At 41.6% G+C, this 20,679-nt stretch overlaps 1 protein-coding gene across 2 annotated transcripts in view; it reads right to left on the bottom strand.

The window, feature by feature from the left end:
- Nucleotides 1-116: 116 nt before the first annotated feature.
- Nucleotides 117-20,679, bottom strand: part of LOC135546204 (immunoglobulin superfamily member 11-like) — a 115,161-nt gene continuing 94,598 nt past the window's right edge. For both annotated transcript variants that reach the window (XM_064974435.1, XM_064974436.1), the window contains exons 3-7: nt 14,942-15,149; nt 14,359-14,514; nt 13,101-13,223; nt 8,846-8,993; nt 117-6,178 (exon numbers count right to left, since the gene is read on the bottom strand). In XM_064974435.1, coding sequence (XP_064830507.1) covers nt 5,653-6,178; nt 8,846-8,993; nt 13,101-13,223; nt 14,359-14,514; nt 14,942-15,149 — 1,161 coding nt within the window. In that variant the 3' untranslated portion in view covers nt 117-5,652. The remainder of the gene's footprint in view (nt 6,179-8,845; nt 8,994-13,100; nt 13,224-14,358; nt 14,515-14,941; nt 15,150-20,679) is intronic.

Genomic DNA, 20,679 nt, shown 5'->3' with positions numbered 1-20,679 from the left:
AGCTATGGCCCAGTGTGAAGGTTGTAATGTTGTGTGGACGTTGATCATATGTTGTGCTTCATGCTATCCAAGTCCCCAATAAATAACAAGCCTGGTACCTACTACCATATCCCATTTAAATGCACTTAAATCTTTTGTCATGCCCATTCACCCTCTGAATGGCAGACATCCACAATCCATTCAATTCAGTCTCAATTGTCTCATGGCATGGACATCCAACCAACTTGACCCAACTTTGGGAAGCTTTGAAGTCAACATGGGCCAGCATCCCTATTGAACACTTGACACCTTTTCGAGTCCATACCCTGCCGAATTGAGGCTGTTCTGAGGGCAAAATGGGAAGGTGCTTCTGTAACCGATGTGAAATGGCTAGCTAGTTAGCGGTGGTGTGCGCTAATAGCGTTTCGATCGGTGACGTCACTCGCTCTTGCTCCACAAGAGCCGTGGCTTTTGTGGAGCGATGGGTAACGATGCTTCGAGGGTGACTGTTGATGTGTGCAGAGGGTCCCTGGTTCAAGCCCAGGTAGGGGTGGGGAGAGGGACGGAAGCTATACTGTTACACTCCCAATGTTTGGCATACTCGGTGTATACTACCAATAAGATCAGCTGTATTCCTATAATAATAAGTCTTAAAATGACTAAGTCAATTAACACAACTACAGTTAGAATGTATTAACAATATTTATTAATTACAACTTCCAGTGTTAATGTCATATTTCATATCAATCCCACTTTTAAACACAATATATATTTTACATATTTACAATGTTTACTATTGGCAATATATCTATATACACATGAACTTTTGGCCACAGCAGACAATCCACCATCACTTGTCTGGGTTTAGTTCAAGTAGTTGTGTTTCAGGCCAGGTTCATTAAGGGACAAATCCTAACTTTTAAGTTGAATTTTGACTTCTTCTCTCATTGACATCAATGCTTGACTAAGTAAACATTTAAGTGGAAGTTAGGATTCGCCCCAAGAGATGTCTAACCGAGGAAACAGATACCCATACCTCATCTGACATGAACCTGTGGCTCTTTAAAAATCGTTTTCAGAGATAACGAGCAGATGTGTCTGTCTGTCTGACCAGACACAACAAGCTAGTGAACATACGCACTGCCTTCTCAGAAAGTATTCACACCCCTTGACTTTTCCCCTGTTTTGTTGTGTTACAGCCTGAATTTAAAATGTATTCAATTTTGATATTTTTTTTTTTGTCACTCGCCGACACACAATGCTCCATGAAGTGGAATTGTGTTTTTAGAAAAGTTCGCAAATTAATTAACTGAAAATTAGGAGTGTCTTGAGTCAATAACTATTCAACCCCTTTGTTATGGCAAGCATAAATAAGTTGAGGAGTAAAAATGTGCTCACATATATTATGTATTATGTAATGTTTCATGTTTTGTGTGGACCCCAGGAAGAGTAGCTGCTGATTTTGCAACAGCTAATGGGGATCCTAATAAAATACCAATACCAACAATAAGTTGCATGGATTCACTCTGTGTGCAATAATAGTGTTTAGCATGATTTTTTAATGGCTACCTCATCCCTTTACCCCACACATACAATCAGTCGAGCAGTGAATTTTAAACACAGATTCAACCACAAAGACCAGGGAGGTTTTCCAATGCCTCGCAAACAAGGGCACCTAATGGTAAATGTGTGACAACAAAGCAGATATTAAATATCCCTTTGAGCATGGTGGAGTTATTAATTACACTTTGGGTGGTGGATCAATACACCCAAGTCACTTCAAAGATACAGGTGTCCTTCCTAACTCAGTTGCCAGAGAGGAAGGAAAACTCTCAGGGATTTCACCATGAGGCCAATGGTGACTTTAAGAGTTAGTGTGATAGGAGAAACCTGAGGGTGGATCAACAACATTTTAGTTACTCCACAATACTACCCTAATTGGCTGAGTGAAAAGAAGGAAGCCTGTACAGAATACAAATACTCCAAACATGCATCCTGTTTGCAACAAAGCACTAAATTAACACTGCAATGTGGCAAAGCAATGTCATTTTTGTCCTGAATACAAAGTGTTATGTTTGGAGCACATTTAATACAACACATTACTGAGTACTACTCTCCATATTTTCAAGCATAGTGGTGGCTGCATCATGTTATGGGTATGTTTGCAATCATTAAGGGTTAGTGAGTTTTTCAGCCAAGCACAAGCAAAATCCTAGAGGAAACCCTGGTTCAGTCTGCTTTCCACCAGACACTGGAAGATTAATTCAACTTTCAGCAGGACAATAACCTAAAACACAAGGCCAAATCTACACTGGAGTTGTTTACCAAGAACACAGTGAATGTTCCTGAGTGGCCAAGTTATAGTTCTGACAGCTGACAGCAAATCAGCTTGAACATCTTTTTATTTATCTGTTATTTTACCAGGTAAATTGCCCGGGAACACATTCTCATTTGCAGAAACAACCTGGGGAATAGTTACAGGGGAGAGGAGGGGGATTAATGAGCCAATTTAAACTGGGGATTATTAGGTGACATGGTTTGAGGGCCAGATTGGGAATTTAGCCAGGACACCAGGGTTAACACCCTTAATCTTACGATAAGAGTCATGGGATCTTTAATGACCTCAGAGAGTCAGGACACCTGTTTAATGTCCCATCCGAAAGACAGCACCCTACACAAGCGCACCCAATCACTGCCCTGGGGCATTGGGATATATTCTTTAGACCAGAGGAAAGAGTGCATCCTACTGGCCCTCCAACACCACTTCCAGCAGCATCTGGCCTCCCATCCAAGAACTGACCAGGACCAACTCTGCATAGCTTCAGAAGCAAGCTAGCAGTAGTATGCAGGTTGGTATGCAGTGGTATGCTTTCAAGTCTATGGAAAGACTTGAAAATGGCTGTCTAGCAATGATCTACAACCAGCTTGAAGAACTTTGAAAATAATAATGTTCATGTATTGTACAATCCAGGTGTGCAAATCTCTTGGAGACTTACCCAGAAAGCCTGACAGCTGTCATCACTGCCAAAGGTGATTCTAACATGTATTAACTCAGGGGTGTGAATACATACAGTATGTAAATGAGATATTTCTGTATTTCCTTTTCAAAAAATTCAGGCTGTAACACAACAACATGTGGAATAAGTCAAGGGGTATGAATACTTTCTGAAGGCCCTGTACATAAGAGTACACACATAAATCATATGGATGCACTCTGATGTTGAAACAAGTCTCCCGAACGCCAAACATACGCAAAGAATACTCTCTAAAGTTGTGAGTATTACCTGATCATACCCAACAGTGTTTTAGTCATAGCCAATTTGAGTTCAAATCAAACAATATCTTTTGAATGATTAAGTGATGAATATAATCTTGGTTCCCTGACAGATGGAATGAGACATAACACATAAGCCAATGAGCAGGGACCTCAGCCAATGAGCAAAGTGTGAGAGAAAAGGAACCGTTTGATAAAGATCTTGTACATCAACAAGTCCTCCTAATGTGGTTCACCTGGTTGGTGTTTATTGCTTCAGGACGGAAAGTTGCGCTCACCATCCTCGTTGATTTACTTGAGGAGGTTCAATTGAATGCATCTAATGGATTCTTACTGGAGCGTATTTCAATGAACTTCAATAACACTCAGCTTTGAGCACACTGAATGGCCAAATTCATACTGTAGAGAACACAGCTATCATTGAGTATAGTCTATGTAGACTGAACGGAGAAAGATCCTGACACCAAATACAGGAGGCGCTTTTTCTCAAGAGTGAAGTGTTTTTAAGGTTACCCGAAAATGAACAGTAACATTTTATTTTATTTAATATCACACAATATCAATATTGTCTTTCAAGTGAAAGATCAAGTTGAATATTACTAGGACTTTCGATGCAAAGAGCAGGATCGATAATATTGTAAAATTCACATAAAACATAAAATCGTCCGTTTTCAGGTCTAAAAGCTGTCCCCCCAAAAAATATGGCCCTCCGAAGCGTTCTGATTCTTACCTCAATAGCAACACTTTACAACACTGCTGGAACAAACCTAGATATTTCATACAGGTGGTATTCCCTTTATTGTCAACTATCATTGTGGATAATTAGAGCTGGGATTTTGGAGCTGTAAAAAAAAATCCAACTGCCCTGGAAAACAATTGGTAGAGTATACGTTTGTTTCCACTAGGGTTACATTATTAATAGTATTATTATTACTATCAAGAGACGCAGACAGTCGTTTTAGTATACAGGTTTCTGCGATACATTTTGTATGAATTGCACCGCCCAAACTTGCAGCTCCACCCTCAGAGGGCTCCTACAGACGTCCCTTCTTAACAAACGCAAGACAACCGTCTACAAAACCCAGTTCAGTGTCTGTTGACAGAAATGAAAAGACCTTGAGTTAAGACACACGAGTTGTAAAATATGCATCCATTGGGAATAAAAGTATTTCTTTTCAATTTTCAAACGCCTACCAGTAGTTGCAACATTGACAGTAGGTACAGAACAGTGATTGTTAGCATTCTCAAGGGAAATCCCCTTTAAATAGCATTTTTCTTAGAAAGGATGTATGAAATAAGATGTTTTATTGTCAAAGCAGCACCGATGTGAGATTTGGATTTTGTTTTAAAAAAAACACGAATCGGCAGCATGTTTACGATAGCACATACTTCCATAGACACTGTCAGTATATCTCAAACTGCAGATTCAAGTTTCAGGGAAAGTTTATTTTTATATTTTTATATATATTAGAATCTTGAGGTAAAACCATAATTATCAATACTGGATCAAATCAAGATAAATGCTGAACCCTTACAAGTTTGCGCTAGAGCGGCTACGGTATTTCTCTCCCATTCGTAACACTGTAGAGGTCAGGGGACGCATTCATTAAGACCGTTCCATAATAAGACATTTCTTCAGAGGAGTTGGTGATGAAAGTGTGCTGCTGTGCAAAAACAAAAACAACAACAAATGAACATGTTGAAGTTGGAACTAACGGACAGAATCCGAAAACCTCTGTCCAATTACGGGACCGGCCTACTGTGTTGTGCCATTCTGTGTCTCTGCTATTTGGTACTTCAGCAGAAATCCCTTCTGTAACTCTCTGCTCTTCTAAGGCCATTCCCACCGCCATGGTTCTGTTCATGTAAGACCACTGCAGTGAATCAAAGAACATCTCTGTCAATTTTTAAAGATACAAAACAATTATTATCACCGCAATTAGCTGAGTGATATGAAATAATAGCAAGAATCTGGCTGTTAGTTTTCAATAGAATATACATGCACGATCGGATGTCTCTCCCTGGGGACTTGCAGGATTCGGAGTGTCTAGATGTGGTTAAAACAGACATTAAACGGTTAATGCTCACTGTCGTGATGAGTCCATAACCCACAGCCACAATCACATGAAAAGTCCGAAGATTATGTGTAATTTTTGTGCGATAATCCCATTGGTTACAGCCATTTAATCCAAGGAACCAGTGCGAGACAACCACACCCAAGAAGAGATACAAAACCAACCAATAGGAATAGAACACCTGGAGCTGTTTTTAATCGGGGTCCTGTACTTGGAGACGTTGGCATTAGATGAAGTCGGTATTGTAAAATCCTGTTTATGAGTTAAAAAGGGAGAATCAGAGAAGTGGGGAGGCAGGCTGGTTCAGCCCAGTAACAGTTTACTTTAGACCAGAGAGCCTGCTCTGCTCTGGGCTGGCACCATGACGGGCACGGCGCCCATGCGCTCCAGCGTGGCCTGGCTTACGGCGTACGAGTGTGTGTACCCGCCATGCGATGCCACCGTCACGGGCTTCAGGCTCACCGAGCCATTGCTGCGCACCATGGTGGGAGGGGACGGGGCAGAGTTGGTGGTGACCACCAGAGTCTTGGGCGGGGGGAGTGTGTGGCTACCATTAGAGTAGGCCTGGCGGGCCAGGGGTGCAGAGCCTGGCGGAGCTAGCGTCCCGTGTCCTGTGTGCGCTGCATGTCCCCCCGTTTGACCTGTGTGACCCGCCTGCCCCGTAGAGAACGTCTGGCGCGTGTCACCGTTGTAGCGGGTGTAGGAGTTGGTGTCGTAGTTGGGCTTGGGGTTGTGCCAATAGCGGCTGTTGTACGTGTTGGTGGACGTCAGGGTGTCGTTCTCAGAGGATGAGGCATCGGCGTGAAACGCTTTCACTGAAGACGACCTCTTAGGGGGCAGGTCGTCCTCCCTGTAAAGCACAAAGGGCACGGGGAGGTCACTATAGGGTTTAACAGTTTTTCATATCCAATTCAATCTCTTAAGTAATATGTCACTCTTTATCGTATTTCCATCAACATCATATGTGACGTACACTACCGTTCAAAAGTTTAGGGTCACTTATAAATGTCCTTGTTTGTGAAAGAAAATACATTTTTTGACCAATAAAATGACATCAAATTGATCAGAAATACAGTGTAGACATTGTTAATGTATTAAATGACTATTGTAGCTGGAAACGACAGATTGTGAATGGAATATCTACATAAGTGTACAGAGGCCCACTTTCAGCAACTATCACTCCTGTGTTCCAATGGCATGTTGTGTTAGCTAATCCAAGTGAATAATTTTAAAAGGCAAATTGATCATTAGAAAACCCTTTTGCAATTATGTTAGCACAGCTAAAAACTGTTCTGATTTAAAGAAGCAATAAAACTGTCCGGCATTAGACTATTTGAGTATCTGGAGCATCAGCATTTGTGGGTTCAAATACAGGCTCAAAATGGCCAGAAACAAAGAACTTTCTTCTGAAACTCGTCAGTCTATTCTTGTTCTTGGAAATGAAGACTATTCCATGCGAGAAATTGCCAAGAAACTGTAGCTCTCGTACAACGCTGTGAACTACACCCTTCACAGAACAGAGCAAACTGGCTCTAACCAGAATACAAAGAGGAGTGGGAAGCCCAGGTGTGCAACTGAGCAAGAGGACAAGTACATTAGAGTGTCTAGTTGGAGAAACAGACACCTCACAAGTCCTCAACTGGTAGCTTCATTAAATAGTACCCGCAAAACACCAGTCTCAACATCAACAATGAAGAGGCGACTCCGGGATGCTGGCCTTCTTGGCAGAGTTCCTCTGTCCAGTGTCTGTGTTATTTTGCCCATCTTAGTCTTTTATTTTTATTGGCCAGTCTGAGATATGGCTTTTTCTTTGCAACTTGCCTAGAAGGCCAGCATCCTGGAGTTGCCAATTCACTGTTGACGTTGAGACTGGTGTTTTGCAGGTACTATTTAATGAAGCTGCCAGTTGAGGACTTTCAGCTGTATTAACATAATTGCAAAATTGTTTTTTTTTAGCTAACACAACGTGCCATTGGAACACAGGAGTGATGGTTGCTGATAATGGGCCTCTGTACGCTTATGTAGATATTCCATTAAAAAAATCTGCTGTTTCCAACTACAATAGTAATTTACAACATTAACAATGTCTACACTGTATTTCTGATCAATGTGATGTTATTTTAATGGACAAAAGAAAACGTAATTTTCTTTCAAAAACGAGGACATTTCTAAGTGACCCCAAACTTTTGAACAGTAGTGTACGTATTTGGTGCTTTTACGTTAACAAGTGTGTTGCACCATCCAAATATCATCTTAATACACAATTAGGTTTCCCTTCTAATTCTGACTGTTCAGTCATTGCCCTATGAAGTCATCTGCAGCTTACGTTCTACTGGGTTTTCTTTTTTGTCTTCTTCATGTTTGACTGTGCTGTCAATGAAAACTCTAGTCGGAAATGGACTCATAATTGCAAATAGTGGGATTGGTTTAAAAAAAAAAAGTTTCTTTCAAGGTTATGAACATTTAAATAAGCAAATCCATTTGCACCACCAGTCTGAGCAGTCAGTGTTCCTTACTGCAAATGTTTAATGTAAAAACATTTCCAAGAAGGTTTTGTGTCCACTAATTAGATAGAACACTGTTTTGAACACTCTTTCGTTGCAGATAAAACTTAGTGGACCTGATACCGATGTGGATGTCTCTGATATCAAAAGGGATTTAAGTCAGACAGTCTATTAAATGAACATGCAATGTGCATGACTTATCTTACAAATGTATAGTTAAACAGCTACAGTATGGGGCACCTTTTTGGCACACCTACATTAGCCAGAGGGATAATATTTACTTCTGGCTTCAGATGAGCCACAGTGGTCTGTTGTGTTTTATGATGATATATTATAAATGCAATACTTGGTATCCTATTAGTCGGGAATAGTGCTTGTCATGATTGGAATGGCAAAAAAATAAAATAAAGACAAGTGGTTCAAACTGGAATTTAAAACACAATATATGGTTTAAACTTATTATCACTATGAGGAGTGACATTCACTTCCACAGCTTGGTCCTGATACATTGTGTTTCCATTTTGTTTTAATTGTCAGTGGTATTAAGTGCAGAGGCACCACACTGAGACCACATTTAAATTCAGGGACATTATCAACACCCAAATGAGGCAGATGTTATCCCACTCGCTCAGAGCTGAAACATTTCAACAATGATTTATCTTCAAATTGATTTATGAAGTCATTTAGAGGAAGAATAGCAGGCCATTAATACAAGCGACAGAGAATTCACATAGTATTTGAAATGACAAATTGGGGTGCGATGAAGAAAAGTTTGAACACCTTTAACAAATGGATAGAACTGGATAAAACTAACTTCAAAAGGGTAATCATCCAATTTCAAAGATACAGTATATCTCCGTTTTCAACACTTGTCGACTACATAGTCTATCAAATGCACGGCACCAGAACAGATACGGTGAGTTCAAAGTCTAATGTTTAGACTAGTGTGTTGCTATAGATGGACAGAGAGGTGCGGGAAATGGAAGAAAGCAGGAAGTCAATAGAAAACCCACCTGATCTCGTTGGGTATCTCCTCCTCCTCGTATTTGTTCTTGTTCTTCCAGTAGAAGAGTGTCACCAGCACCAGTAGAGAGCAGATGATGACAGCCAACACGCCCGTGGCAATGGTGCCAGCTATGAGACCCACACTCTGGGGCTGGGCTGAAGGACCAGGGGAGGGAGAGATAGAGAGACTAAGTCCTGGGGTCATGTTCATTAAGTACAAAACAGAAAAAAAATGAACTACCTGAACCTCTCAAATATGAAACGCTTGTTTAACAATACATAACGTTTTGTTGGGTTTTCCCTAATGAACGGGACCTAGATCACACACGATCGGTCATGCCTCTACAACAGCTACTGCTAGCTCCTGAAACTCAGCACAAACACCTATTCATCCATGGCATGAAGCCACTCGAGTAAGCCCTGCATTATGACATGAATAAAACATTGAGGAGCTTTGGTTGAACGCCAACAAAATGCCCCGTGGTTCTCCAGGACCTGTAATGATGTCCTCACTCATCCCCCCCAGGTAAACACTTTGAAGAGGGAAGCACGGAGGGAGGGATGGAGAAGAAAAGCTGTGTTCACAGGGAGTTTGTGCTGTCTGTGAATATTTCTTAATGAGTTAAATACACACAGCGGTCCCTGTCTATTTGATCAGGCAACTTTTCATTTGTGACAACAAAGCTACATGCACTAATATGTTAATACAGTACATTGAATATATCCATGGATGCAAATGGCTCTATTATGCTACCATAGTGAATTGGAGGAAAGATTTACTTGGACTGAAGTGGGATTTCATTTGGATGTCTATTATGATGTTTGAATTTTAGCATAATATCTGAACCATAATATCTATGATACCTGTACCATTGTGCTTTTATCAGAAAACGATGTGTTAGTGAGTTTTAAAAATCACAACAGATGTGTATTAATACTAGCCATTTCCACTATGAGGGCTGTTTAGGTCAGTATTTTGTTCTACAGATCAGAGAGAGTAGTACAGTGAAAGGTGTTTAACCATACATGCTGCAACATACGCTGGGAGAATGATGCTGTTGTTGTTGACAGCTGAACAGATTGCTGATTGGCGATAAAGATTTTATAGGATCACTCTACTGATCTAACAGTGGGTCCCCTCCCTGACAGACAGCCCCCCGTGCCTCTGTCAGAGCACTCACCACAGCCACAGCTGCCCCGCGGGTGACAAACGGTGACAACCGGTGGCATGCCATTTACTCCTTGACAGTCACAAACCCCAAATGAGCCACTCACTAAATTTTCCACTGGTGTCAGCGACTGACTACTCTAAGGCAGGGTCAGGCGAGTGCAGTAGCAGCATCATAACTCAGGTGACAGTGTTACTACCCACTGGCAGGGGTGGAATTGGGAGAGGGGGAGCGTGGGAACAACGTTTCCCTGGAGTCGCTGAAGGATAGGACTAAAAAACAAACAAAATATAACGTATTGTAAAATTGACTGTCCATGAAATGTATGTAGTATGTATAAGCTGGAAGTGTAAGACAAATTATTGTTGTCCATTAATTTACTCCAATTAGTGGAGGGGTGGTATTGTGAGAACATTTACAAAAAAATATACAGAACCAGTCAAAAGTTTGGACACACCTACTCATTCAAGGGTTTTCGTTATATTTACTATTTTCTACATTGTGGATGTCACGTGTGCTCCCTCTCAGGCCTCTAGGTCACCAGGCTGCTCGTTATGGCGCACACCTGTCACCATCATTACACACACCTGCACGTCGTCAGACTCACCTGGACTCCATCACTTCCTTGATTACCTGCCCTATATATGTCACTCCCTGTGGCTCCTTCCCCAGTCGTCATTGTTTCTGTTTCATGTCTGTGCGTTGTTTGAGGATTTTGTTTTGTATTATGCTCTGTTTATTTTATTAAAACACTCACTCCCTGAACTTGCTTCCCGACTCTCAGTGCACATCATTACAGAAGATTAATAGTGAAGACATCAAACCTATGAAATAACACATATGGAATCATGTAGTAACCAAAAAAGTGTTAAACAAATCAAAATATATTTTAGATAATTCAAATTAGCCACCCTTTGCCTTGATGACAGCTTTGCACACTCTTGGCATTCTCTCAGCCAGCTTCATGGAATGCATTTCAATTAGCAGGCGTGTCTTGTTTGAGCCAATCAGTTGTGATGTGATGAGGTAGGGGTAATATACAGAAGATAGCCCTATTTGGTAAAAGACCAAGTCCATATTATGGCAAGAACAGCTCAAATAAGCAAAGAGAAAAGACAGTCCATCATTACCTAAAGACAGATCAGTCAATACGGAAGATTTGCAGTGCAGTCGCAAAAACCATCAAGCGCTATGGCAAAAATGGCTCTCATGATGAAAACCACAGGAAAGCAAGACCCAGAGTTATCTCTGCTGCAGAGGATACGTTCCTTAAAGTGAACTCTACCTCATATTGCATCCCAAATAAATGCTTAATAGAGTTCAAGTAGCAGATACATCTCAACAGCAGCTGTTCAGAAGAGACTGCATGAATCAGGCCTTCATGGTCAAAAGGCTGCAAAGAAACCACTACTAAAGGACACCAATAAGACGACGACACTTGCTTGGGTCAAGAAACACGAGCAATGGACATTAGACCGGCGGAAATCTGTCCTGTGGTCTGATGAATCCAAATTTGAGATTTTTGGTTCCAACCGCTGTCTTTGTGAGACGCAGAGTAGGTGAATGGATGATCTCTGCGTGTGTAGTTCCCACCTTGAAGCATGGAGGAGGAGGTGTAATGGTGCGGTGGTGCTTTGCTGGTGACACTCAGTGATTTATTTAGAATTTAAGGCATACTTAACCAGCATGGCTACCACAGGATTCTGCAGCAACATGCCATCCCATCTGGTTTGCACTTAGTCCCACTATCATTTGTTTTTCAACAGGACAATGACACAACACACCTCCAGGCTGTGTAAGGGCTATTTGACCAAGAAGGAGAGTGTTGGAGTGCTGCATCAGATGACCTGGCCTCCACAATCCCCCGACCTCAACCAAATTGAGATGGTTTGGGATGAGTTGGACCGGGAAGTGAAGGACAAGCAGCCAATATGTGGGAACCCCTTCAAGACTGTTGGAAAAGCCTTCCAGATGAAGCTTGTTGAGAGAATGCCAAGAATGTGCAAAGCTGTCATCAAGGCAAAGTTTGGCTACTTTGAAGAATCTAGAATCTAAAATATATTTTGATTTGATTTATTTAACACTTTTTTTGGTTACTACAATACCGTTCAATTGTTTGGGGTCACTTAGAAATGTCCTTGTTTTTGTAAGAAAAGCACTTTATTTTTGTCCATTTAAAATAACATCAAATTAATCAGAAATACAGTGTAGACATTGTTAATGTTGTAAATGAGTATTGTAGCTGGAAACGGCTGATTTCTAATGGAATATCTACATAGGGGTACAGAGGACCAGTTTCAGAAGAAAGTTTTTTGTTTCTGGCCATTTTGAGCCTGTAATCGAACCCACAAATGCTGATGCTCCAGATACTCAACTAGTCTAAAGAAGCCCGTTTTATTGGGTTTTCTATTGATCAATTAGCCTTTTAAAATGATTAACTTGGATTAGCTAACACAACGTGCCATTGGAACACAGGAATGATGGTTGTTGAAAGTGGGCCTCTGTACGCTTATGTAATTAGCTACAATAGACATTTACAACATTAACAATGTCTACATTGTATTTCTGGATCAATTTTATGTTATTTTAATGGACAAAAAAAATGTGCTTTTATTTCAACAACAAGGACATTTCTAAGTGACACCAAACTTTTGAACGGTAGTGTACATGATTTCATATGTTATTTCATAGTTTTGATGTCTTCACTATTATTCTACAATGTAGAAAAAAAATAAAAAAACCCTTGAATGAGTAGGTGTGTCCAAACTTTTGACTTGTACTGTATATATTTACAAAAAATATATATGGGGTATTGGAAATGATGCAGACAATTACGTTGATAGAAGCCACAGTCTATCTGCAATATCAAAGCTGATCTACACCTTCAAAAAAATTACAAATTAAAAAAGAAAAAAATAAATCCTTGAGGAGTATATCCAGAGGGAAATCATTTTGAACAATAAAATCTATATTTTTAAGGTGAGGTCCAAGGATTTAACATTGATAAGTTCCGATTAGTGTTTTTTTTAAATGTTTTATTTAGAGTGGTACTGCACAAAGCCCTGCTTATGTCATCATTATGTTGGGTACTTACGTGCCACAACCTGCAGGTTGAGTAGACAGGTGCTCTTGGCGATGGCGTTGGAGGCTGTACACTGGTACAGACCAGAGGTACTGGTACTGATGTTCCTTAGTGTTACGGTCCCTTGCATCTGGTCTGGGGTTGAAACACAAACCATGCCAGTCTAGGGTTAAAACATCACTGGGGAACACCATCCACAACCCCAGAACAAATAGACAAGACACAAAAACATCTCATTAAAATACAGTGGGATTAAATATAAATGAAATTCCTTTAGGACTAATAATTCATGTAACCATTTGCTTGTAACGTGTTCCAAAACACTCATACATTACTTACATCATTTAAATAACCAAAATCATTTCAAAATCATTTAGGCAGTTGAAATGATTGTTGAGCACATCTTATTTAGTATTATGCAGATATGCAACTTGCTTTAGGATATGGTAATGTAACTGGGACTACTGGCAAAAACCCAATAGAGGGCACCAAATCACTTACCGTAAAATGGCTGGTGTACATTATATATACACATTCTATTTCTGTGCCTTGCTGATATAAACTGAATTACAGCGCCGTTGTTCATATGTCTGATAATTCATGGAGTATTTACGTTGTATTACACTACTGCCTTTCAGAAAAGGCTACCATAGGAGCTTGGAACAAACCACATAAGCACTTAATCCAGATTCCTGGCCTAGATTTTACCCCTAACCTCTTCTCTGCAACATGGGCTGTTTTGCAGACAGATATCATGGTGGCAGTGTTGGTACAGTTGATATCTACTGTGTAAAACAACACAGGTAGGCAGGAGGAGGAGTGATGAAGGAAACCTAAGCCGATTAGTCCTTGTGGAGGGTAGCCTTGTGTTGAAGTGAGCAGTAGTGTAGTACGGTAAGAATCACACTGTGCTGTGATGACACAGCTGGAGAGAGAGAGGAGAGGCCACTGCACGGCTCACACACACACAAAACTGGGTCCGTATTCAGACAAAAAGTCTCCGAGTAGAGTGGTGATCTAGGATCAGTTTGCCTTGTAGATCATAATGAATAAAATGACTGGAACTGTTGACCAGCTGATCCTATATCAGCACTCCTACTCTGAGATGCTTTGTGAATGCAAGCCCTGAACTGGACCAGGGTGGGTGGTGGCACCCTGAGGGGCAGAGTTGGGGGGCGGGTGGGCGGAAGCCACGGTGACGTTACCAAAGATTTTGATTTACCAGCGAAGGTGGGGCAAAAGGGCACGCCCACGGCCAGGGGTTTAATACCTTGCATGGCGGTGTGGGGCAGCTTGGGCAGCGACTCCAGTTTCACCCAGGAGTAGCTGGGCGTGGGGATCCCCTCCTCGCTGCTGCACATCAGCATGATGTCAGCGCCCACGTCCAGCGTGCCCTGGACACGGCATGAGGGCACCGACGGGGGCACTGGAGAGACAGAAAGGAGATAGAGGGGTATAGTTAGTACCTTAGCAGTCAGCAGAGACAGGTCCTATCCTCTTGAAGAGGCATCGGGTCTTGCATGTTACGTTACATTTGAGTAAGTTAACAGATGCTCCTACCTAAAGCAGGTCTTGTCCTTATAGTATACACATACAGAACTGTGGTGTCCCAACATGCTATAAAGAGTCATCTTTAAAACCAGCTTAGCACACTCATTTGTCAAAATAAATTTCATACAATAGAATTCTTACAATATGCAATGCGTTTACACTTCCTAGTTTTAATGCATCCATTTTATCACAGTAGGCTCTGCACCGTAGCCTGGTCTGTAGTCAAGGTAGAGTTGTCAGGCTATATGTGCATAGTATGCAACCCCTTAATTGTAATTCTAATGCAGCAGAGTGTGTTTTACCCAGCACGGTGAGGCCGATGACCCCGATATTGCGCCCCCCTCTGTCGGGGAGGTTGTTGACCAGGCACTGGTAGGTCCCCGTGTCTGACAGCTGGGTGTTGTTGATGAAGATAGAGGCACTTGTACTCGGCATGGTGGCCACGAAACCCACCCGGCCGTTTAAGTGGTTGGCTAGACTGAACACTTGTCCACCTTGGTAGATGATCACCTGAGATGAGAGAGACAAAAGGCAGAGATTCACTCACACCGTTTCTATGGAATATCATTAGTTTGACTTAACAAAGATCCTATGGATCGAAATGTTGGTCATTAGGTGGTCATTAGGAACGTACAGTGTGCAGGCCTTTCTGTTATTTTTCTAGCATGTGCGAATGACCACTTCTATTTCAATGGAACATCAGAGATTTTCTGTCCACTGTACATCCGGATGCGAGTTCGTGAAACTGTGGCCAACTGTGTCCATCCTGGGTCAGTAGGGAAAAGTGCATTACCTAGATGTCAATTGATGCAGAGCTTTATATTGGGGTACAAACATAATGAATTGATTAATTTTGAGGAAATAAAGGGAATGACGATATCTTAAATGTGAATGGAAAAACAATCACTGAGGTTAAATGTAATTGTAGAAAGTTAATCACAAACCTTTCTCTGCTACACACTAGAGATAATTCAACAAGCAATGTTTAATTAAGTTAATTAAAATGCAATACTTCATCCCACAGTTAAATAAAAACCAAACAACAGAGAATCAACAGCCAGGCAAGTGAGTGGATGAGGATTCTGGATTACTGAAGGGTGCAGGTGCAACAAACAGTCACAAGAGGGCGACCTAGTGTTGTAGTAAATACTGAAGCATCACTTGACAACTGAAAGGATGAAAGGTGGTCCATCCATGGATAAAATAGATGTTCTTGAATGATAACACACAGAATATGATCATTTAAAAATATCCTGAACTATACAAGTATGTTAACATTACAACAAGCATGAATTCAAGAGCAGCTTACAAGCTTTAAAATTGTGAGCAAAAAGAGGGGCACACACACACAGCTCAATAGTCAACATACTGTTAACATCACACACAACAAGGAACTAAAACACCAAACTATGGTAACTATGGTAATACTATGAAGAAGCCTAGCCCCATTGACATGGTCAATTCATCTGCAATGCAATTTCTCCTCAGTAAAGTGATGCCAAAGTGGAAAAACATCCAGAAAAACACAAGTACTATTGAAATGAAACCTCCTGTTGATTTGAGCTCTTCCAAGCTGCAGGTTTGAGAGTCGGAGGTGTTCAAAAGCTTTTTGTTGCTTTGAACTCTGATAGAAGCAGCCATTTGTGCGCACCTTCTAAATAAAAAAAACACCTAACCCTTCAGCCAGGCACACAAAAGCATGCTGGGGAATCAGGGAGGCTATTCAGCTGTGTTTGAAAGAACACCCATTGAACTGTCCTGTTCAAAGGACCCAGGGATTCACAGAACCATCTCAGTAACGCTGCGTGATGTCCTCTCCCTTCCTCCCTCCATCCCTTCCTGTATCCCTCCCTCCAACCGGCTGCTTAACTGCATGTAAATTGCGGCGGCGCAGTTTCCTGAGCGCTGTACGCTCCAGTGTGCAAATGGCAGTGATCCCTAGTAAGAACTGACCCAAAGACCATGTCCACTGCCATATTCCTCTTGCTATCCCATCCCCTCTCCCTGTAAACCAATGAACAACCCCCCCTCCCACCATTCTCATCAGCCATGACATGGGTTGTATTCATTCGGGCAAAACGTTGCAAAATGTTGAAAACAAGCGTTTCTCATTGGGCAAGTTCAGATAGTACTGGCACATTTTCGTCCATTTCGTGCCTAGTGAACAGGATCCTGGTGTACGACCCTGGTCTGGATCGTCTCCTATACCCCCTATAACACCCAGCATCAGGATACAGCAGTGGTTTATTAGGGAGTAAAGGAGAATGGACAGCTTAATTTCCAAGGCTCTACCCACCAGGCCTCACCGTCTGCACTCAATCGGGCTTAAAGCGGGAAGCAGCAGTTGAAACAATAACAAAGCGCCCTCCCCACCACTGTTTCGCATAAAAACTGAGGGATGGGGCTAAAGAAATGTAACCACTCTCAAATTCATAGACAGAGCTATAGATGCAAGGACTGACCATCCATGATATCAAATGTATAGTTTTAAACCATATTTTGAGGCTATATAGTGTTTGTTGACATTTAATTTGTTTACAAACATTGGAGTAAAGCAAGCTTCTAATGTATTTTGTGTCGCGATGAAGTACAACAGTTGAACTAAGCTCATGAGGCATTTAAGTTATTTTCTACAAGAATCAATCGGTAGGTATATACAGTGACTTCGGAAAGACATTTTCCACATTTTGTTACGTTACAGCCTTATTCTCAAATAGATTAAATAAAACAATTTCCTTAGCAATCTACACACAGTACCCCATAATTCAAAGCGAAAACGGGTTTTTAGAAATTTTGCAAATGTATTAAAACCAGAAATACCATATTTACATAAGTATTCAGACCCTTTGCTACAGTATGAGACTCGAAATTGAGCTCAGGTGCATCCTGTTTCCATTGATCATCCTTGAGATGTTTATAAAACTTGATTGGAGTCCACCTGTGGTAAATGATTTGGAAAGGCACATGCCGGTCTTTATAAGGTCCCACAGATGACAGTGCATGTCCGTAGAGACAGGATTGTGCCAAGGCACAGATCTGGAGAAGGGTACCATAACACTTCTGCAGCATTGAAGACCCGCAAGAACACACCGGCCTCCATTCTTAAATGGAATAAGTTTGGAACCACCAAGTCACTTCCTACAGCTGGCCGCTCGGCCAAACTGAGCAATCAGGGGAGAAGGGCCTTGGTCAGGGAGGTGACCAAGAACCCGAATGTCTCTCTGACAGAGCTCTAGAGTTCCTCTGTGAGGATGGGAGACCCTTTCAGAAGGACATCCATCTCTGCAGCACTCCACCAATTAGGCCTTTATTGTAGAGTGGTCAGACAGAAGCCACTCCTCAGTAAAAGCACATGACAGCCTGCTTGGAGTTTGTCAAAAGGCACCTAAAGACTCTCAGAACATGAGAAACAAGATTCTCTGGTCTGAGGAAACCAAGATTGAACTCTTTGGCCTGAATGTCAAGCGTCCCTTCTGGAGGAAACCTGGCACCACCCCTACAGTGAAGAATGGTGGTGGCAGCATCATGTTGTGGGGATATTTTTCAGCGGCAGGGACTGGGAGTCAGGATTGATGCAAAGACGAACTGAGCAAAGTACAGAGAGATCATTGATGAAAATCTGCTCCAGAGCGAACAGGACCTCAGACTGGGGCGAAGGTTCACCTTCCAACGTGACAATGATCCTAAGCACACAGCCAAGACAACACAGGAGTGACTTCGCAAACAAATCTCTGAATGTCCTTGAGTGGCCCAGCCAGAGCCCGGACTTGAACCCAATCTAACATCTCTGGAGAGACCTAAAAATAGCTGTTCAGCCACGCTCCCCATCCAACCTGACAAAGCTTGAGAGGATCTGCAAAGAAGAATGGGAGAAACTCCCCAAATGCAGGTATGCCAAGCTAGTAGCGTCATACCCAGGAAGACTCGAGGCTGTAATCGCTGACAAAGGTGCTTCAACAAAAGTACTGAGTAAAGGGTCTGAATACTTATGTAAATGTGATATTTCAGTTTTCTATTATTAATAAATTAGCAAAAACAATCTAAAAACTAGTATTTGCTTATGGGGTATTGTGTGTACAACATTTCTTAAAATCCGACCCATTTACTATGTTCTTACAAAAAAAGTTTTTTAAATTCCCTAGTACAGCCACTATTGAAGGCTATCATATGCCTTCTCAATTATGTCCTCTGGTGGTCAAACTAGCACTAACTAGCATTCATGGTAAAAATGTCTGACACTTAAATAACGTGCCACAGAATTCTGCGGCACCATGCAAGTTGTGCTGCAGTACACTGCATCTTTTAAAGTACAATCCACTGTAGGTTGATGAGGAAAAAATGTAAATCACTTTCAGAGTAAGGCTGTAACCTAACAAAATGTGGAAAAAAGGCAAAGGGTCTATATCCACTGTATCCGTCCCAAAGTATATGTAGCTACTGCAGACTGCCCTTTTGATCTGAGGCTAAACATGGAAGATTAGAGTAAACAAACAAGAAGAATTAGAAGAGCTCTCTTTGCGAAGTGAGCAGAGGGATATGATCGTCAGTCAGCCTAAAAGGTTGATGGTTGCTACGTGTTGAGTCTTTGAGGAGCCCGGCTGATGTTCTCACGTTTAATCTAAAGCTTGGTGAACGAAACTCTATCAACAACTTATTTACATCTTATTCATGACCTCAGAGATGGTCTTGAAGATACCAAATACACGAAGCAGTCAGAGAGAGTCTGCACTAATAAACAAACATTATGCATAGGCTTATGCCTGGTACGTGAGGAAAGGAAGAGCTAGTGTGCATTGTAAAGGCTTCCTTTCAGTCCATACAATGGATACCGGTCCCAACATTAGAATACTGGCGCCCAAAAGACTCGTCATTTGCTCAATTTTGGGGTCCCACGAGGCCTGACATTTCCAGTGATAACACTCCTGTGGTTCTTTTAGAAAGAGTTATCAAATAAATGAATATAAATCATTTCATTTTTATATCATATAAAATCATAAAATGGAATACTGTGATCAAACTTCACATGTGACATAACTTTGGATTTTAAATGACTGTGCACTTTTCATGATGGCCTATTTTCGATTTTAAAAATGATGCGTGCATCATAAACTTACATTCATGAGATCATTTCAGAAATGATCCACGGTGTGTACGGCTCGAACCATAATCATTCACGACAGCCATTTCCTACAGAGTAGCCTTGTGCTGTCGCAACACTGGCAGCGGTGTACACTCAAACCACAGTGAACTTTTCAGACAGCCCACCAGACAACAGGAAGAAGCAGTACTAGCACGCTTGTGATAGAACTGGAAACAATGGCAAAGTTTCTCTATTTTGAAGCATTCACTGAACTTGCACCCGTACGAAATGTTGTTATGGTTAACGGCATTACTTTATATTACTGGTACTATTCCACGATTACTCTTCGGGAATAACTTCTGTAACTACACTTTAATATGCATGTCAACTACAGACACTGACCCAGTACTTACCAAAGTGAAGTGGTAAGTACATTAGGTCATAATTGTATGTATTTATTAGCATGTTACCGGGTAATTACAACTGGTTATTCTACTGGCATTGACCCATGTTTTGAACCAATCTATTGTAACAGGTGGACAATTGTACACGCTTGTGCTGCACTCAAACTACTTCACCCAAGTTGATGAGTGTAGGTGCCTTCTATAATGTACTGTACTGTAGCTCTGATGAGCTGTTGTCGTTCTAGCCTAGAGCTGACTCTGTCTTCATCCTGGTGTAGTGGTGCCTGAAAGCCTGAAGTGGCGCGCACACACACATATACACACACGGCACATCTGTACTCCTCTGAGACTACGTCACCAAATGAATGTGGTGGAATAATTCCTTCCTGCTAGAATCATCCACACACAATGTTTCCCGAGCCTCGCCGTTTACACCAAAAGGGTGCTCAGACAGGCGTGAAGGAGGTTAAGGCAGCCAATTGCTCGACGTTAGCAATTCACTCTCCATCTGTGCGTTTGACAGTGTCAAAACAGCCTCTGCGTGTGTGTGTGTTTG

The sequence above is a fragment of the Oncorhynchus masou genome, chromosome 9, assembly GCF_036934945.1.
Source record: "Oncorhynchus masou masou isolate Uvic2021 chromosome 9, UVic_Omas_1.1, whole genome shotgun sequence".
NCBI classification, from domain to species: Eukaryota; Metazoa; Chordata; class Actinopteri; order Salmoniformes; family Salmonidae; genus Oncorhynchus; species Oncorhynchus masou.
This window is presented reverse-complemented; position numbering and strand designations above follow the sequence as displayed.